Raw genomic sequence first — 18,839 nt, 5'->3', positions numbered from 1 at the left:
ATAGACAGATTTTTGAGCGATAAGGGAGTAAAGGGTTATGGGAAGCGGGCAGAGAAGATAAGCTGAGTCCATGATCAAATCAGCCATGATCTCATTAAATGTCGGAGCAGGCTCGAGCAGCCAAATGGCCTACTCCTGCTCCTATTTCTTATGTTTTTATGTGTATTTTATAGAGAATAGCAGCCCCTGTGTATATTATAGGGAATAGCAGCCCCTGTGTATATTATAGAGAATAGCAGCCCCTGTGTATATTATAGAGAATAGCAGCCCCTGCATATATTATAGAGAATAGCAGCCACTATGTATATTATAGAGAATAGCAGCCCCTGTGTATGTTATAGAGAATAGCAGCCTCTGTGTATATTATAGAGAATAGCAGCCCCTGTGTATATTATAGCAGCCCCTGTGCATATTATAGCAGCCCCTGTGTATATTATAGCGAATAGCAGCCCCTGTGTATATTATAGAGAATAGCAGCCACTATGTATATTGTAGAGAATAGTAGCCCCTGTGAATATTGTAGAGAATAATAGCCCCTGTGTATATTATAGAGAATAGCAGCCCCTGTGTATATTATAGAGAATAGCAGCCCCTGTGTCAATTATAGAGACTAGCAGCCCCTGTGTATATTATAGAGCATAGTAGCCACTATGTATGTTATAGGGAATTATGGCCCTTATATATAGATTAAAGCTGTAATAATTTCTAACAGTTGAGATAAGGTCCCAGAGGTACACGTGTGTGGACACTGGGTAGGGACAGGGGAGGACTCAGCTGTGCTGCTCCAAATTAAAATAGCTTCTGCTAATCACTATCTTGGTTTGTGAAGAAGGGCCACTTGAGTAATTGGGATTCATCATCTGTGGTAGAGGAGGGGTAGAATTAAAAGAAAAAAAATAATTGAATGGATGACTTGTTTCTCCAGTTTCCTGACTTTTCCCCGAAGACCCTGACTCTTTCTGGAGCACGCATTCTCCAGGTACATCACCCAAGTGCCCATTTTTCCTGTATGATTATGTTGAGTCTGAAGATATCACTACCGAGCCCGGTCCTGACATCTCCTGACATCGGCACACACATACTTTGTGGCAAGGAGCATGCAATAGTGATTGGCAGTGGAAACTCCAACGTGTCAGTTCCTCATACATACTCGAAGGCCAACTGTTGGTCATCTCACACTACCCCAAACTGAAGTCAGCTAACTGAACATAGAGCAGGAATCAAACCCGCCACCTTCCTGGTCTATACGGCAGGGCAACTATCATTGAATCATTCAGCACAGAAGGAGGCCATTCAGCCCATTGTGCTTGGGCTGGCTGTATGAAAAAGCTATTCAATTAGTCCCACTTCCCCCTTGCTTTCATCACAGCCCTACAACTTTCATCCTTTTCAATCTGCCAATTTTTAAAAATTCCTGTGTCTTTATTATCTTCCTGCAGTGAAAAAGGAATAACAAGAATTTTAAAAGTAGCAATGCTATGAATAAGAAGAAATCATATCTTCCCATCAAGCTGCTTGTAGGAATGTTCTGATGGTCCATTTATCTCCCCCAATGATACAATATCCCACCCAGTGATACAGGGGGGGCTGATTTTAACTTCTGGCAGAGAATGGGTAGGCATTGGGCACTGCCCACAGCTGGCAAGATGCCCAGGAAATGACTAATTGGCGCTGACATTTCATACAGGCAGGTTAACATGCTCATTACTAGTGTCACACAGCATGATGCCAACCCATTAGTTTTTCATTCTATCATCAATTTAAGCTTTTCTCCTGCAACTCAAACTTGCCTGACTCACTTTAATAACAATGTACATGGTCAACCCTCCCTCAAACTGGTGGCAGGTTTTTTTTTCTTGTTTTTTTTCCACGACAGCCTTATTCCACCAGATATTCTTTTCTTCTGCAAAAGGTTAGTCTGTAATTGAACACAGACACCGGAAGGATTGGGTTGAACCATCATTGAAAATCTGGCTTCTGGGAGTTGCACAAGAGGGAATCGGGCTCGTATAGCATATCTAAGCTCTTGTCTAAAAGGCTCAGCTAATCTCACTGTCCTCTGCCTCGGTATGTAACGCAAGAGGCCAATCTGAGTGAGATGTGAACGCCGTCTTTGTTTTGTATCTTAAGGACAAAACAAGAGGGCACAGCCTGGGCCAACTGTAGCGAGGATCAGCTCCAATTCCCCCAAGAGCACAGAACCACCTGGAGAAATTATACTGGAAAATCAGTGGGTCGGGAACAGCTATCTCACACCCTCATGCATCTTCCAGTAAAGCTGCTCCAAAACCCTGTGCTTGAACCTGTGTCCAGGGGACAAAGCTCCCGATAACACCCTCAGCCTGGGAGAAAGGCTCACAGGCAGGAGAAGCTGGGCATTAAAGAAAGAAAGACTTGGATTGATATAGTGCCTTTCACAACCACCAGACATCTCAAAGCGCTTTACAGCCAATTAAATACTTTTTGAAGTGTAGTCACTGTCATAATGTAGGAAATGCAACAGCCAATTTGTGCACAAGGCCCCACAGTGAATAATTATGCAATTTTAGTGATGTTGGTTGAGGGATAAATATTGGTCAGGACACGGGGAAGAACTCCCCTGCTCTTCTTCAAAGAATGCCATGGGGTCTTTTACATCCACCTGAGAGGGCAGACGGGGCTTCAATTCATCATCTCATCCAAAAGATGGCACCTCCAATAGTACGACACTCTCTCAGTATTGCAGTGGAGTATCACCTAAGATTATGTGCTCAAGTCTCACTGGTGGGACTTAAACCCACAACCTTCTGACTTAGAGACAAGAATGCTACTCACTGAGCCACAGCTGACACTTCACATACAAGACACTCCTTACAGGCAACAGGTAAGATGTACAGTGAAATCTCTACTGGAACTCTGCTTGATTAAAGAACCCGTTCATTAATTATTTCTATGTACAATGTTATAAAAGGCTGGTCTAAACTCTCATGGTCGTCCCAATTCTCAAAGTTCCAATCATTGTTTGTTAACATAGGCTGTGTGATTTCTCCTTTGCATAGAAATATTTAGCTTCCCAAACACAGATCTCTTCTCCAGCTCTGTTTTACAGAACTCTGACTGGGGATGGATGCATGCCTCTATTTTAAGCTGCATTCTGACTCTGGAGTAGGTTCCTGGTTCAGGTGTAACATTCCATTGTGTGGAAGGCCCACTTTAGCCTGGTTCATGCAGAACCTAATAGGGCTAAAGGCACACACAATTTCACACACTGAAATATATGTGTACACACCACACACACACACACACACACACACACAAATAAATTTATGCACATGTTGAACAGTACAGATAAAGCAAATCTCTATTTCAAGATAGGCCAAGTTACTAAGGGCGCACTCACATTACAGCGGCAGTGTTAGTGCACATTAATATCACTTCACATTAATGCTGCAGGGCCTGACCTGCCACTGGAACCAAGTGGACCTGACACTCCCTGAGGCAGTAATCTCATTCTGCTCCACTTGGGCGTCTGGGCCTCGACACCCGATTTATGCTCTGCACCGACACTAAATGTCTCAGTGTGAACAAACCGGCATAGGATGGTGAAGGAGGACTGATATTGAGAAGAATTTTTTTAATATGAAGAGAGATAAACACTTGGACTGGTTTTCCAAATAAGTTTGGGGAAATCTTCAACTCAATCTCACCACGGCAGCTGAGCAATGTAAATTCAGTTAATTAAGTAAATCTGCAATAAAAGGCTAGTGTCAGTAATAGTGACCATGAAACGATCAGATTGTTCCATCTGGTTCACTAATGTCCTTTAGGGAAGGAAATCTGCCATCCTTACCCGGTCTGGGCCTATAAGAACATAAGACCATAAGAAATAGGAGCAGGAGTAGGCCATAAGGCCCCTCGAGCCTGCTCCGCCATTCAATAAGATCATGGCTGATCTGATCATGGACTCAGGTCCACTTCCCTGCCCGCTCCCCATAACCCCTTATCCCCTTATTGTTTAAGAAACTGTCTATCTCTGTCTTAAATTTATTCAATGTCCCAGCTTCCACAGCTCTCTGAGGCAGCGAATTCCACAGATTTACAACCCTCTGGGAGAAGAAATTTCTCCTCATCTCTGTTTTAAATGGGCGGCCCCTTATTCTAAGATCATGCCCTCTAGTTCTAGTCTCTCCCATCAGTGGAAGCATTCTCTCTGCATCCACTTTGTCAAGCCCCCTCATAATTTTATACATTTTGATAAGATCACCTCTCATTCTTCTGAATTCCAATGAGTAGAGGCCCAACCTAGTCAACCTTTCCTCATAAGTCAACCCCCTCATCCCCGGAATCAACTTAGTGAACCTTCTCTGAATTGCCTCCAAAGCAAGTATATCCTTTCATAAATATGGAAACCAAAACTGCATGCAGTATTCCAGGTGTAACCTCACCAATACCTTGTATAGCTGTAGCAAGACTTCCCTACTTTTATACTCCATTCCTTTTGCAATAAAAGCCAAGATACCATTGGCCTTCCTGATCACTTGCTGTACCTGCATACTATCCTTTTGTGTTTCATGCACAAGTACCCCCAGGTCCCGCTGTACTGCGCACTTTGCAATCTTTCTCCATTTAAATAATAACTTGCTCTTTGATTTTTTTTCTGTCAAAATGCATGACCTCACACTTTCCGACATTATACTCCATCTGCCAAATTTTTGCCCACTGACTTAGCCTGTCTATGTCCTTTTGCATATTTGTTGTGTCCTCCTCACACATTGCTTTTCCTCCCATCTTTGTATCGTCAGCAAATTTGGCTACGTTACACTCAGTCCCTTCTTCCAAGTCATTAATATAGATTGTAAATAGTTGGGGTCCCAGCACCGATCCCTGCGGCACCCCACTAGTTACTGGCTGCCAACCAGAGAATGAACCATTTATCCTGACTCTCTGTTCTCTGTTAGTTAGCCAATCCTCTATCCATGCTAATATATTACCCCCAACTCTGTGAACGTTTATCTTGTGCAGCACAGCAATGTGGTTGAGTGTGAACTGCCCTCTGAAATGGCCCCAGCGAGCCACTCAGTTGTATTCAAGAAGGTGGCTCACCACCACCTTCTCAAGGGCAATTAGGGATGGGCAATAAATGCCGGCCTTGCCACAACACCCACATCCCAGGAACAAAATAAATAAAATTCAAGAGATCATTAGACAAGGTGACGGGAATGTAAAATTCTATGTGAATGATCTAAGATGTGCCAATTGGCTGTATCATCTGAAATTACTTGCAATCTTACAATATTCACACACACAAGCACACAGACACTTGCAACATATAAATATCTACTGGCACATATTCATACACTCACACTAACATACTCGTACACACTCTTATACACACTCATACCTTCGCACATGCTTTGGGCGCACTTCTACATATTACCCTCTATCTGTAGAGTGCTAAATAAAGTTAGCAGGCTGGAGATATACTGCTAGGTGCCCACACCCAGGTAAAGTAAACTATACAAGAACTCCATTGCTAAATTTGCCAAGTTCCTCTCCTGCTTTTGTTGTCAGGAGCATCTTTCTTTTAATAACATTAGAAAGATTCCACCACTTGTACAAAGTTTATCGCAGTGCTGTTCCTGGATACTTTACACCAGGCTGGAGCTATACTGCAGCTAGCGTGAGTTCCATCTGAGGTGAGGCAGCCCCCGAGTGGGATCTCACACTCCCTGTGGCTTCAGGTTGTATTTACATCACAACCGTATCATTGGTGAGAAGCGGTGTGGCGGAGTCCCACTCCGCTTCATTCTGGAGTCAGGTTGGGCACTACATCTGGATTCACACTACAACAGCAGCATCGGCGCGAGGCGAGCTCGATTTGTACCGCGTCACAGTTTTAGTGTAAATGCTGCCTTTGGGCGTTTTGGCCTGGGATACAGTACGGCCACTGTTGTGTCCATGCTCACCTGAAATCATTCTATCTGGAAGTGGAGGTTCAGCATTAGCAATGGATTTGGTATCCTTAGACCAATAACCCAGAGACAATGAGTTCAAATCTCGCAGGGGCAAATCAATAAATGTAAATTGCGGATTAGCACCAGGAAATAACCAGGAAAGCGGCTGTCTTGTTGGCACAAACCCAACTAGTTCACTAATCGCCTTTATGGAAGGGAACCTACCACTCCTACCTGGTCTCACCCAAAGGTGACTCCATTCCCACACCCTCTGACGAAGACCCAGTATTACCTACTTGTGCCGACTAGGGGTGAGCAATAAATGTAACTGTGCCAGTGTTGCCTGTACCCAGAGAACAGACAAACTCATTTTTGTACAACTGGTTTTGAAAAATGCTTAACAATAATAACATTAAAAACTTCCAACTACCATTTGCACAAATGTCCTTTCATCTCTGATTAGGAACAATCTGTGGCCACTCTGAGTTGCACATTGGCAGGCGTGTAGCTGCGATCTCTTCCTGAGGGCTCAGGACCCAACCATTACAGCACCAGCCACTTAGCTGCAATCGCCACAATCTTCAGTAAAGCTATCACAAGGACCACGCCTCACGATCAATCCTGGGTGTAAAGTAAGCTGGGAGGAGGAAGCAACGAGGCTGCAAAGCGATATAGGCAGGTGAAGTGCGTGGGCAGCTGGAGTATAATGTGGGAAAGTGGGAAATGATCTTCTTTGGTAGGCAGGATGGAAAAACACTATTTTTAAAAAGGTGAGAGACTAGTAGTATATGTTGGTATTCAGAGGGATTTGGGGGGTCCTTGTACACGAATCACCGAAATTTGACATGCAGGTTCAGCAAGCAATTAGGAAGGCAAATCGTATATTAGCCTTCACTGCAAGCAGGTTGGAGGAGAGGAATAAGGAAGTCTTGCTGCAATTGTATATTGAGACCACACCTGGAGTACTGTGCACAATTTTGGTCTCCTTACCTATGAAGGATATACTTGCCTTTGAGGGGGTGCAATAAAGATTTACTAGATTGAGAGGGCTGTCCTATGAAAAATAGAAACATAGAAAATAGGTGCAGGAATAGGTCATTCGGCCCTTCGAGTCTTCACTACCATTCAATAAGATCATGGCTGATCATGCAACTTCAGTACCCGATTCCTGCTTTCTCTCCATACCCCTTGATCCCTTTAGCCATAAGGGCCACATCTAACTCCCTTTTGAATATATCTAACGAACTGGTCTCAACAACTTTCTGTGGTAGAGAATTCCACAGGTTCACAATTCTCTCAGTGAAGAGGTTTCTCCTCATCTCGGTCCTAAATGGCTTACCCCTTATCCTTTGACTGTGACCCCTGGTTCTGGACTTCCCCAACATTGGGAACATTCTTCCTGCATCTAACCTGTCCAATCCCGTCAGAATTTTATATTTTTCTATGAGATCCCCTCTCATCCTTCTAAACTCCAGTGAATACAAGCCCAGTTGATCCAGTCTTTCTTCATATGTAGTCCTGCCATCCCGGGAATCAGTCTGGTGAACCTTCGCTGCACTCCCTCAATAGCAAGAATCTCCTTCCTCAGATTAGGAGACCAAAACTGAACACAATATTCAAGGTGTAGCCTCACCAAGGCCCTGTACAACTGCAGTAAGACCTCCCTACTCCTAGACCCAAATCCTCTCGTTATGAAGGCCAACATGCCATTTGCGTTCTTCACCGCCTGCTGTACCTGCATGCCAACTTTCAATGACTGATGTACCATGACACCCAGGTCTCGTTGCACCTCCCCTTTTCCCAATCTATCACCATTCAGATAATATTCTGCCTTCCTGTTTTTGCCACCAAAGTGGATAACCTCACATTGATCCACATTATACTGCATCTGCCATACATTTGCCCACACACCTGACCTGTCCAAGTCACCCTGCAGCCTCTTAGCATCCTCCTCGCAACTCACACTGCCACCCAGCTTAATGTCATCTGCAAACTTGGAGATATTACATTCAATTCCTTCGTCTAAAAGGCCATATTGCAGCAAAATTCTAAAAGGACAAAGTGTGTTAAAAAGACAAGCCTGAATGCTCTGTGCCTCAATGCGAGGAGTATTCGTAATAAAGTGGACAAATTAACTGCACAGGCAGCAATTAATGAATATGATATAATTGGCATCACAGAGACATGGCTCCAGGGTGACCAAGGCTGGGAACTCAACATCCAGGGGTATGCAACATTCAGGAAGGATAGACAGAAAGGAAAAGGAGGTGGGTTAGCGTTGCTGGTTAAAGAGGAAATTAACGCAATGGTAAGGAAGGACATTAGCTTGGATGATGCGGAATCTGTATGGGTGGAGCTGCGGAATACCAAAGGGCATAAAACGCTAGTGGGAGTTATGTTCAGACCACCAAACAGTAGTAGTGAGGTTGGGGACAGCATCAAACAAGAAATTAGGGATGCGTGCAATAAAGGTACAGCAGCTATCATGGGCAACTTTAATCTACATATAGATTGGGCTAACCAAACTGATAGCAATACAGTGGAGGAGGATTTCCTGGAGTGCATTAGGGATGGTTTTCGAGACCAATATGTCGAGGAACCAAACGAGAGGGCTGGCCATCATAGACTGGGTGATGTGTAATGAGAAAGGACTAATTAACAATCTTGTTGTGCGAGACTCCTTGGGAAGAGTGACCATAATATGGTAGAATTCTTTATTAAGATAGAGAGTGACACAGTTAATTCAGAGACTAGGGTCCTGAACTTAAGGAAAGATAACTTCGATGGCATGAGACATGAATTGGCTAGAATAGACTGGCAAATGATACTTAAAGGGTTGATGGTGGATAGGCAATGGCAAACATTTAAAGATCACATGGATGAGCCTCAACAATTGTACATTCCTGTCTGGAGTAAAAATAAAACGAAAAGGTGGCTCAACCGTGGCTAACAAGGGAAATTAAGGATAGTGTTAAATCCAAGGAAGAGACATATAAATTGGCCAAAAAAAGAAGCAAACCTGAGGACTGGGAGAAATTTAGAATTCAGCAGAGTAGGACAAAGGGTTTAATTAGGAGGGGGAAAATAGAGTACGAGAGGAAGCTTGCTGGGAAACTGACTGCAAAAGTTTCTATAGATATGTGAAGAGAAAAAGATTAGCGAAGACAAACGTAGGTCCCTTGCAGTCAGATTCCGGTGAATTAATAATCGGGAACAAAGAAATGGCAGACCAGTTGAACAAATACTTTGGTTCTGTCTTCACGAAGGAAGACACAAATAACCTTCCAGAAGTACTAGGGAACCGAGGGTCTAGTGAGAAGGAGGAACAGAAGGATATCGTTATTAGGCGGGAAATTGCATTCGGGAAATTGATCAGATTGAAGACCGATAAATCCCTGGGGCCTGATAGTCTGCATCCCAGAGTACTGAAGGAAGTGGCCCTAGAAATAGTGGATGCATTCGTGAGCATTTTCCAACAGTCTATCGACTCTGGATTAGTTCCTATGGACTGGAGGGTAGCTAATGTAACACCACATTTTAAAAAAGGAGGGAGAGAGAAAACAGGGAATTATAGACCGGTTAGCCTGACATCAGTGTTGGGGAAAATGTTGGAATCAATTATTAAAGATGAAATAACAGCGCATTTGGAAAGCAGTGACAGGATCAGTCCAAGTCAGCATGGATTTATGAAAGGGAAATCATGCTTGACAACTCTTCTGGAATGTTTTGAGGATGTAACTAGTAGAGTGGACAAGGGAGAACCAGTGGATGTGGTGTATTTGGACTTTCAAAAGGCTTTTGACAAGGTCCCGCACAAGAGATTGGTGTGCAAAATTAAAGAATATTGTATTGCGGGTAATGTATTAACGTGGATAGAAAACTAGTTGGCAGACAGGAAGCAGGGAGTAGGGATAAACGGGTCCTTTTCAGAATTGCAGGCAGTGACTAGTGTGGTGCCGCAGGGCTCAGTGCTGGGACCCCAACTATTTACAATATACATCAATGATTTGGATGAATTAATTGAGTGTAATATCTCCAAGTTTGCAGATGACACTAAACTGGGTGGTGGTATGAGCTGCGAGGAGGACGCTAAGAGGCTGCAGGGTGACTTGCATAGGTTAGGTGAGTGGGCAAATGCTTGGCAGATGCAGTATAATGTAGATAAATGTGAGGTTATCCACTTTGGTGGCAAAAACACGAAGGCAGAATATTTTCTGAATGGTGGCAGATTAGGGAAAGGGGAGGTGCAACGAGACCTGGGTGTCATGGTGCATCAGTCATTGAAAGTTGGCATGCAGGTACAGCAGGCAATGAAGAAGGCAAATGGCATGTTGGCCTTCATAGCTAGGGGATTTGAATATAGGAGCAGGAAGGTCTTACTGCAGTTGTACAGGGCCTTGGTGAGGCCTCACTGGAATATTGTGTTCAGTTTTGGTCTCCTAATCTGAGGAACGACATTCTTACTATTGAGGGAGTGCAGCGAAGGTTCACCAGACTGATTCCCGAGATGGCTGGACTGACATATGAAGATAGACTGGATCGACTGGGCCTGTATTCACTGGAGTTTAGAAGGATGAGAAGGGATCTCATAGAAACATATAAAATTCTGACGGGATTGGACAGGTTAGATGCAGGAAGAATGTTCCCGATGTTGGGGAAGTCCAGAATCAGGGGTCACAGTCTAAGGATAAGAGGTAAGCCATTTAGGACTGAAATAAGGAGAAACTTCTTCACTCAGAGAGTTGTTAACCTGTGGAATTCCCTACCACAGAGAGTTGTTGATGCCAGTTCATTGGATACATTCAAGAGGGAGTTAGATCTGGCCCTTACGGCTAAAGGGATCAAGGAGTATGGAGGGAAAGCAGGAAAGAGGTACAGAGGTGAATGATCAGCCATGATCTTATTCAATGGTGGTGCAGGCTCGAAGAGCCGAATTGCCTACTCCTGCACCTATTTTCTATGTTTCTATGTTTCTAAATCATTAATGTATATTGTAAATAGCTGGGGGCCCAGCACTGAACCTTGCGGTACCCCACTAGTCACTGCCTGCCATTCTGAAAAGGACCCGCTTATTCCTACTCTTTGTTTCCTGTCTGCCAACCAGTTCTCTATCCACGTCAATACATTACCCCCAATATCATGTGCTTTAATTTTGCACACTAATCTCTTGTGTGGGACCTTGTCAAAAGCCTTTTGAAAGTCCAAATACACCACATCCATTGGTTCTCCCTTGTCCACTCTACCAGTTACATCCTCAAAAAATTCTAGAAAGTTTGTCAAGCTTGATTTCCCTTTCATAAATCCATGCTGACTTGGACCGATCCTGTCACTGCTTTCCAAATGCGCTGCTATTTCATCTTTAATAATTGATTCCAACATTTTCCCCACTACTGATGTCAGGCTAACCGGTCTATAATTCCCTGTTTTCTCTCTCCCTCCTTTTTTAAAATGTGGCGTTACATTAGCTACCCTCCAGTCCATGGGAACTGATCCAGAGTCTATAGACTGTTAGAAAATGACCACCGCTGCATCCACTATTTCTAGGGCCACTTCCTTCAGTACTTTGGGATGCAGACTATCAGGCCCTGGGGATTTATCGGCCTTCAATCCCATCAATTTCCCTAACGCAATTTCCTGACTAATATGGATTTCCTTCCGTTCCTCCTTCTCGCTAGACCCTCGGTCCTCTTGTATTTCCGGAAGGTTATTTGTGTCTTCCTTCGTAAAGACAGAACCAAAGTATTTGTTCAATTGGTCTGCCATTTCTTTGTTCCCCATTACAAAAGGTATCTTCGATGGTATGAGACGTGAATTGGCTAGGATAGACTGGCGAATGATACTTAAAGGGTTTACGCTGGATAGGCAATGGTAGACATTTAAAGATCATATGTATGAACTTCAACAATTGTACATCCCTGTCTGGCATAAAAATAAAACTGGGAAGGTGGCTCAACCGTGGCTAACAACGGAAATTAGGGTGTGTTAAATCCAAGGAAGAGGCATTCTGACTGATTCTGACCGCAAGGGACCTACATTTGTCTTCACATATCTATAGAAGCTTTTGCAGTCAGTTTTTATGTTCCCTGCAAGCTTACTCTCATATTTTATTTTCCCCCTCCTAATTAAACCTTTTGTCCTCCTCTGCTGAATTTCAAATTTCTCCCAGTCCTCAGGTTTGCTGCTTTTTCTGGCCAATTTATATGCCTCTTCCTTGGATTTAACACTATCCCTAATTTCCCTTGTTAGCCACGGCTGAGCCACCTTTCCCATTTTATTTTTATGCCAGACAGGGATGTACAATTGATGACGTTCATCCATGTGATCTTTTAATGTCTGCCATTGCCGATCCACCGTCAACCCTTTAAGTATCATTCGCCAGTCTATCCTAGCTAATTACGTCTCATACCATCGAAGTTACCTTTCTTTATGTTTAGGACCCTAGTCTCTCAATTAACTTTGTCACTCTCCATCTTAATGAAGAATTCTGCCATCCTCCTCAAGGGGCCTCACTGAACAAGATTGCTAATTAATCCTCTCTCCTTACACAACACCCAGTCTAGGATGGCCAGCTCTCTTGTTGGTTCCTTGACATGTTGGTCTCAAAAACCATCCCTTAATACAGTCCAGGAAATCCTTCTCCAACGTATAGCTACCAGTTTGGTTAGCCCAATCTATATGTAGATTAAAGTCGCCCATGATAACTGCTGTACCTTTATTGCACGCATCTCTAATTTCCTGTTTGGTGCCATCCCCAACCTCACTACTGCTATTTGGTAGTCTGTACATAACTCCCACTAGCGTTTTTTGCCCTTTGGTGTTCCGTAGCTCCACCCATACAGATTCCACATCATCCAAGCTAATGTCCTTCCTTACTATTGCGTTAATCTCCTCTTTAACCAATAACGCTACGCCACCTCCGTTTCCTTTCTGTCTATCCTTTCTGAATATTGAATACTTCTTGATGTTGAATTCCCAGCCTTGGTCACCCTCGAGTCATGTCTCCGTAATCCCAATTACATCATTTCCGTTAACAGCTATCTGCGCAGTTAATTCATCCACCTTATTACGAATGTTCCTCGCATTGTGACACAGAGCCTTCAGGCTTGTTTTTTTAACACACTTTGTCCTTTTAGAATTATGTTGTAATGTGGCCCTTTTTGATTTTTGCCCTTGATTTCTCTGCCCTCCACTTTTCCTTATCTCCTTTCTACCTTTTGCTTCTGCCCCCATTTTACTTCCCTCTGTCTCCCTGCATTGAATGGCGGTGCAGGCTTGAAGGGCCGAATGGCCTACTCCTGCACCTATTTTCCATGTTTCTATGTTTCTATGCATAGATTCCCATCCCCCTGCCATATTGGTTTAAACCCTCACCAACAGCACTAGCAAACACATCGATTCCGTTCCTGCCCAGATGCAGACCGTCCGGTTTGTACTGGTCTCACCTCCCCCAGAACCGGTTCCAATGTCCCAGGAATTTGAATCCCTCCTTCTTGCACCATTCCTCAAGTCACGTATTCATCTTAACTCTCCGCTATTTCTACTCTGACTAGCTTGTGGCACTGGTAGCAATCCTAAGATTACTACCTTTGAGGTCCTACCTTTTAATTTAACACCTTGCTCCCTAAATTCAGCTTGTTGGACCTCATCCCGTTTTTTACTTATCTCGTTGGTACCTATATGCACCACGACAACTGGCTGTTCATCCTTCCCCTCCAGAATGCCCCGCAGCCGCTCCGAGACATCCTTGACTCTTGCACCAGGGAGGCAACGTATCATCCTGGAGTCTCGATTGCGACCATAGAAACGCCTATCTATTCCCCTGACAATAGAATCCCATACCACTTTAGCTCTCCCACTCTTTTTCGTGCCCTCCTGTGCAGCAGAGCTGCCCATGGTACCATGAACTTGGCTGCTGCTGCCTTCCCCTGATGAGCCATGTCTCCCAACAGTGTCCAAAGTGGTATATCTGTTTTGGAGGGAGATGACCGCAGGGGACTCCTGCATTACCTTCCTACTCCTGTTCTGCCTGATGGTCACCCATTCCCTATCTATCTTTGTAACCTTTACCTGCGGTGTGACCAACTCACTAAACGTGCTATCCACGACATCCACAGCATCTGGAGGAGGCTACAGAGATAGGGAGGGGCGAGGCCATGGAGGAATTCAAACATGAGAATTAGAATTTTGAAATCGAGGCGTTGTTTAACCGGGAGCCAATGTAGGTCAGCGAGTACAGGAGGTGATGGGTGAGTGGGACTTGGTGCGAGCTAGGACACAGTTGTGGTGATTATTTGCAGCGATTGATTGTGATGAATAGTTGCCATGATTAGTTGCTTGGGTTTGTTCTGGTGTTTGGCTGTTGTGATTGAACATAAGAAGATAAGAATTAGGAGCAGGAGTAGGCCATACAACTCCTCGAGTGAATCCATGCGCAGCTCCAGTGCCGTCATGCAGTCTGACAGGAGCTGCAGCTGGCTACACTTCCCGCACGCATAGTAGAGGAGAGATTGAGTAGATTGGGCCTATACTCACTGGAGTTTAGAAGAATGAGAGGTGATCTCATTGAAACATACAAGATTCCAAAGGGGATTAACAGGGCAGATGCTGAGAGGATGTTTCCCCCTGACTGGAGAGTCTAGAACCAGGGGCCACAGTCTCAGGGTAAGTGGTCGGCCATTTAAGACTGAGATGAGGAGCAATTTCTTCACTCAGTGGGTAGTGAATCTTTGGAACTCTCTGCCCCATAGAGCTGGATGCTGAGTTGTTGAATATATTCAAGGCTGAGATCGATAGATTTTTGGAGTCTAGGGGAATCAAGGGATATGGGGATCGGGCAGGAAAGTGGAGTTGAGGTCGAAAATTAGCCATGACCTTATTGAATGGCGGACCAGGCTCGAGGAGTTGTATGGCCGACTCCTGCTCCTAATTCTTATCTTCTTATGTTCAATCATAGCAGCCAAACACCAGAACAAACCCAAGCAAATAATCATGGCAACTATTCATCACAATCAATCGCTGCAAATAATCACCACAACTGTGTCCTAGCTCGCACTAAGTCCCACTCACCCATCACCCTCTGTGCTCGCTGACGTACATTAGCTCTCGGTTATTCAACGCCTCGATTTCAAAATTCTAATTCTCGTGTTTGAATTCCTCCATGGCCTCGCCCCTCCCTATCTCTGTAGCCTCCTCCAGACCTACAACCCTCCGAGATCTCTGCGCTCCTCCAATTCTGACCTCTTGGCCATTCACGATTTTAATCGCTCCACCATTGGCGGTCGTGCCTTCAGCTGTCTGGGCCCTAAGCTCTGGAACTCCCTCCCTAAACCGCTCTACCTCCTTTAAGACGCTCCTTAAAACCTACCCCTTTGACTAAGCTTTTGGTCACCAGTCCTAATATCTCTTTATGTGGCATGGTATCAAACGTTCTTTGATAGGTATCAAACGTTTGATAGGTATCAAATGTTCTTTGATAGGTATCAAATGTTCTTTGATAATCGCTGCTGTGAAGCGCCTTGGGTCGTTTTAATACGTTAAAGGCGCTATATAAATACAAGTTGTTGTTGTTGTACAGCCGACCACAACTAATGACCACGGCCATCTGTAGAAGCCATCGCCACAACCAAGGTCCGAGATCGATGCAGGCTGCTGATTAAATGCCGCCAATGTTGTCCTAAGGAGGGAGCAGGCGGAGGGAGCGATTCCTTTTAATTAAATAAAGCGAGAAAGCGCCCATTAATTCGGGGGAGGGGCGGAATCAATCGATCGGTTGGGCAGTAAAGAGTTTGAGGATTGATTTAGTGGATTGCCCGCAGACACACAGAGTGATCACAGGAGGAGAGAGATCAGCGGATGGAAAAACACAGCGACAAGTTTCCAGACAAGTAAATTCAGGAGGGATTCCAGCTCTCTGAGCCAATGCAGACAGGAGTCCGGCTCCTGGAGGGGCGCACGGGGCAGAATAGCAACCTGAATTAAACAATTCGATCGCGACTTTCACGCTCCCCTGAACAGCACAGGGTCGCTCTCTCTCTCTCTCTCCCAGTGTCTCCCTCCCTCCCTCTCCCAGTGTCTCTCTACCTCTCTCCAGTCTCTCTCTCTCTCTCCCAGTGTCTCCCTCCCTCTCTCAAGTCTCTCTCTCCCTCTCTCCAGTCTCTCTCATCCAGTATCTTCCTCCATCTCTCCAGTCTCTCTCTCTCCCAGTGTCTCCCTCCCTCTCTCCCAGTGTCTCCCTCCCTCTCTCCAGTCTCTCTCTCTTCCAGTGTCTCCCTCCCTCTCTCCAGTCTCTCTCTCTTCCAGTGTCTCCCTCCCTCTACCCAGTCTCTCTCTCTCCCAGTGTCACCCCCCTCTCTCCTGTCTCTCTTCCCCAGTTTCTCTCTCCAGTCTCTCTTCCCCAGTCGCGCTCTCTCGCTCTCTCTCTCTCCAGTCTCTCTCTCCCCCCCCCCAGTCTCTTTCTCTCTCTCCAGTCTCTCTCAGTCAGTGTCACCCTCCCTCTCTCCAGTCTCTCTCTCTCTCTCGCACCGTGTCTCCCTCCCTCTCTCCAGTCTCTCTCCCTCTCTCCAGTCTCTCTCTCTCTCCCCAGGCTCTGTGTCTCCCTCCCTCTCTCTCTCCCCCAGTGTCTCCCTCCCTCTCTCCAGTCTCTCTCTCTCTCTCTCACTCTCCCAGTGTCTCCCTCCCCCTCTCTCTCCCGCAATATCTCTCTCTCTCTCTCTCTCCCAGCGTCTCCCTACCTCTCTCCAGTCTCTCTTTCTCTCTCTCTTTCTCTCCGGGCCAGTATCCCAGGGTCAGACCCAGGCCAGTGTCCCAGGGTACCAGGGTCAGACCTGGGCCAGTGTCCAAGGGTCAGACCCGGGCCAGTGTCCCAGGGTCCCAGGGTCAGACCCGGGCCAGTGTACCAGGGTCAGACCGGGCCAGTGTCCCAGGGTACCAGGGTCAGACCCGCGCCAGTGTCCCAGGGTCAGACCCGGGCCAGTGTCCCAGGGTCAGACCCGGGCCAGTGTCCCAGGGTACGAGGTTCAGACCCGCGGCAGTGTCCCAGGGTACCAGGGTCAGACCCGCGCCAGTGTCGCAGGGTCCCAGGGTCAGACCCAGGTCAGTGTCCCAGGGTCAGACCCGGGCCAGTGTCCCAGGGTCAGACCCGGGCCAGTGTCCCAGTGTCCAGGTCCAGTGTTTAATCCCGAGTCTGACTGCGGTGACACTGAATTTGAGCATTTTCTCGGGTTCATTGTCATTCACTTCTCACCATTTTTCTCCAGTCTCTCTTCACTCGCCACCTTTACACTTTCTATTTCCCCTTTCTTTATCTCACGATTCTCTTTAACTCCCCCAATTCATAAATTGCGCTCATTCACGCTCTAGTCTATTTCCCACTCTCTACTGTCTCTATCTAGGCTTCCCATGTCTCTTCTAATCTCCACTTTATCCAGACTCTCTCTCTCTCTCTCTCTCTTGTCTCCCTCTCTCTCCCAGTGTCTCCTTCTCTCTTCCCCAGTCTTTCTCTCTCTCTACCCCAGTCTCCCTCTCTCCCCCAGTCTCTCTCTCTCCCCCAGTCTCTCTCTCTCTCCCCCAGTCTCTCCCTCTTCTCCAGTCTCTCTCTCTCCCCCAGTCTCTCCCTCTCTCCCCCAGTCTCTCTTCCAGTCTCTCCCTCTCCCCCCCCCCCACCCAGTCTCTCCCTCCCCCCCAGTCTCTCTCTCCCCCCCCCCCAGTCTCTCTCTCCCCAGTCTCTCTCTCCCCCAGTTTCCCTCTCTCTCTCTCCCCAGTCTCTCTCTCCCCCAGTTTCCCTCTCTCTCTCCTCCAGTCTCTCTCCCCCCCGTCTCTCTCTCCCCCCCAGTCTCTCCCTCCCCCCCCCCAGTCTCTCTCTCCCCCAGTCTCTCTCTTTCCCCCAGTCTCTCCCTCTCTCTCCCAGTCTCTCACCCAGTCTCTCCCTCTCCCCCCGCCGCCCCAGTCTCTCCCTCCCCCAGTGTTTTTCTCTCTATCTCTCGCTCGCTCTACCACACTCTCGCTCTTACCGTACTTGTCGCCGTCCTCCGCCTTGGCGTTGATTTTCTTGCCGAGGACCTGCACATGTTTGCCGCTGGTACGGCTGTAGAGCTGGTAGGTGCGGATGAGCCTCCTGCTGAGGCGGTCGGTCTGCCGGGTCTGCTCCCTTACGTGCTGTGTAAAATTAGGCGGTGACTGATAGGTTACCTTTAAAGAAAATACAATATACAATACACGTGTACATTAAACAATGACAGACACAGCCGCCTTCAAACCGCGGCACCGCCTGCACTGGAACCCCCCCGTGTCCCAGGATATGGCCTCCTTTGCTTCTTTAAAATATATCTCAAAAGTTTAATCAATTAACAGAAGAATGCTTTCATTTCTGGTTGTGCAAATTGTTTACTAACTATTTTAAAATGACTCGCCGCCTCCCGATCTCCCTCTCTGTCCTGTGATCTGTGAACTATGTGATGGATTGTGTGATAGTGTATTTCAGTGATTGTGTTCCTGAGGCTGGAGGGTCCCCGGACAGGGCTGGGGGGTGGTCGCGGGGCTGTGGGTGTGTGTGTCCGGACAGGGCTGGGGGGTGGTCGCGGGGCTGTGGGTGTGTGTGGTGAGGGAGCCTGTTGCCATGACATGGCCATTCCTTCGGTTGCACGGAGACAGTTAACCGGAGCCCGCACAGTGCCGGCAATGTATACCCGTCCCGCTAATGAGACCAACATGTGGAAGAGGCCAAGTCTGAACCATGGAGCTTCGCATCCGTGTATGTGCGGCTCTGCCCACCCTGCCCCTCTCCCGCCCTATTGCCCCCACTCTGACCACCCTGCCCCTCTCCCGCCCTATTGCCCCCACTCTGCCCACCCTGCCCCTCTCCCGCCCTATTGCCCCCACTCTGCCCATCCTGCCCCTCTCCCGCTCTAT

At 46.5% G+C, this 18,839-nt stretch overlaps 1 protein-coding gene across 1 annotated transcript in view; it reads right to left on the bottom strand.

Annotated features, from left to right (window-relative positions):
- fgf8b (fibroblast growth factor 8b) overlaps positions 1 to 18,839 on the bottom strand; it is a 36,151-nt gene that overhangs the window by 10,582 nt on the left and 6,730 nt on the right. Inside the window, exon 2 of the mRNA XM_070873928.1 lies at positions 17,942 to 18,119. Coding sequence (XP_070730029.1) covers positions 17,942 to 18,119 — 178 coding nt within the window. The remainder of the gene's footprint in view (positions 1 to 17,941; positions 18,120 to 18,839) is intronic.

This window comes from Pristiophorus japonicus, chromosome 3, assembly GCF_044704955.1.
Source record: "Pristiophorus japonicus isolate sPriJap1 chromosome 3, sPriJap1.hap1, whole genome shotgun sequence".
Classification (NCBI taxonomy): domain Eukaryota; kingdom Metazoa; phylum Chordata; class Chondrichthyes; family Pristiophoridae; genus Pristiophorus; species Pristiophorus japonicus.
Note: the sequence above shows the minus strand (reverse complement) of the source record. Positions and strands in the feature narration are given on the sequence as shown.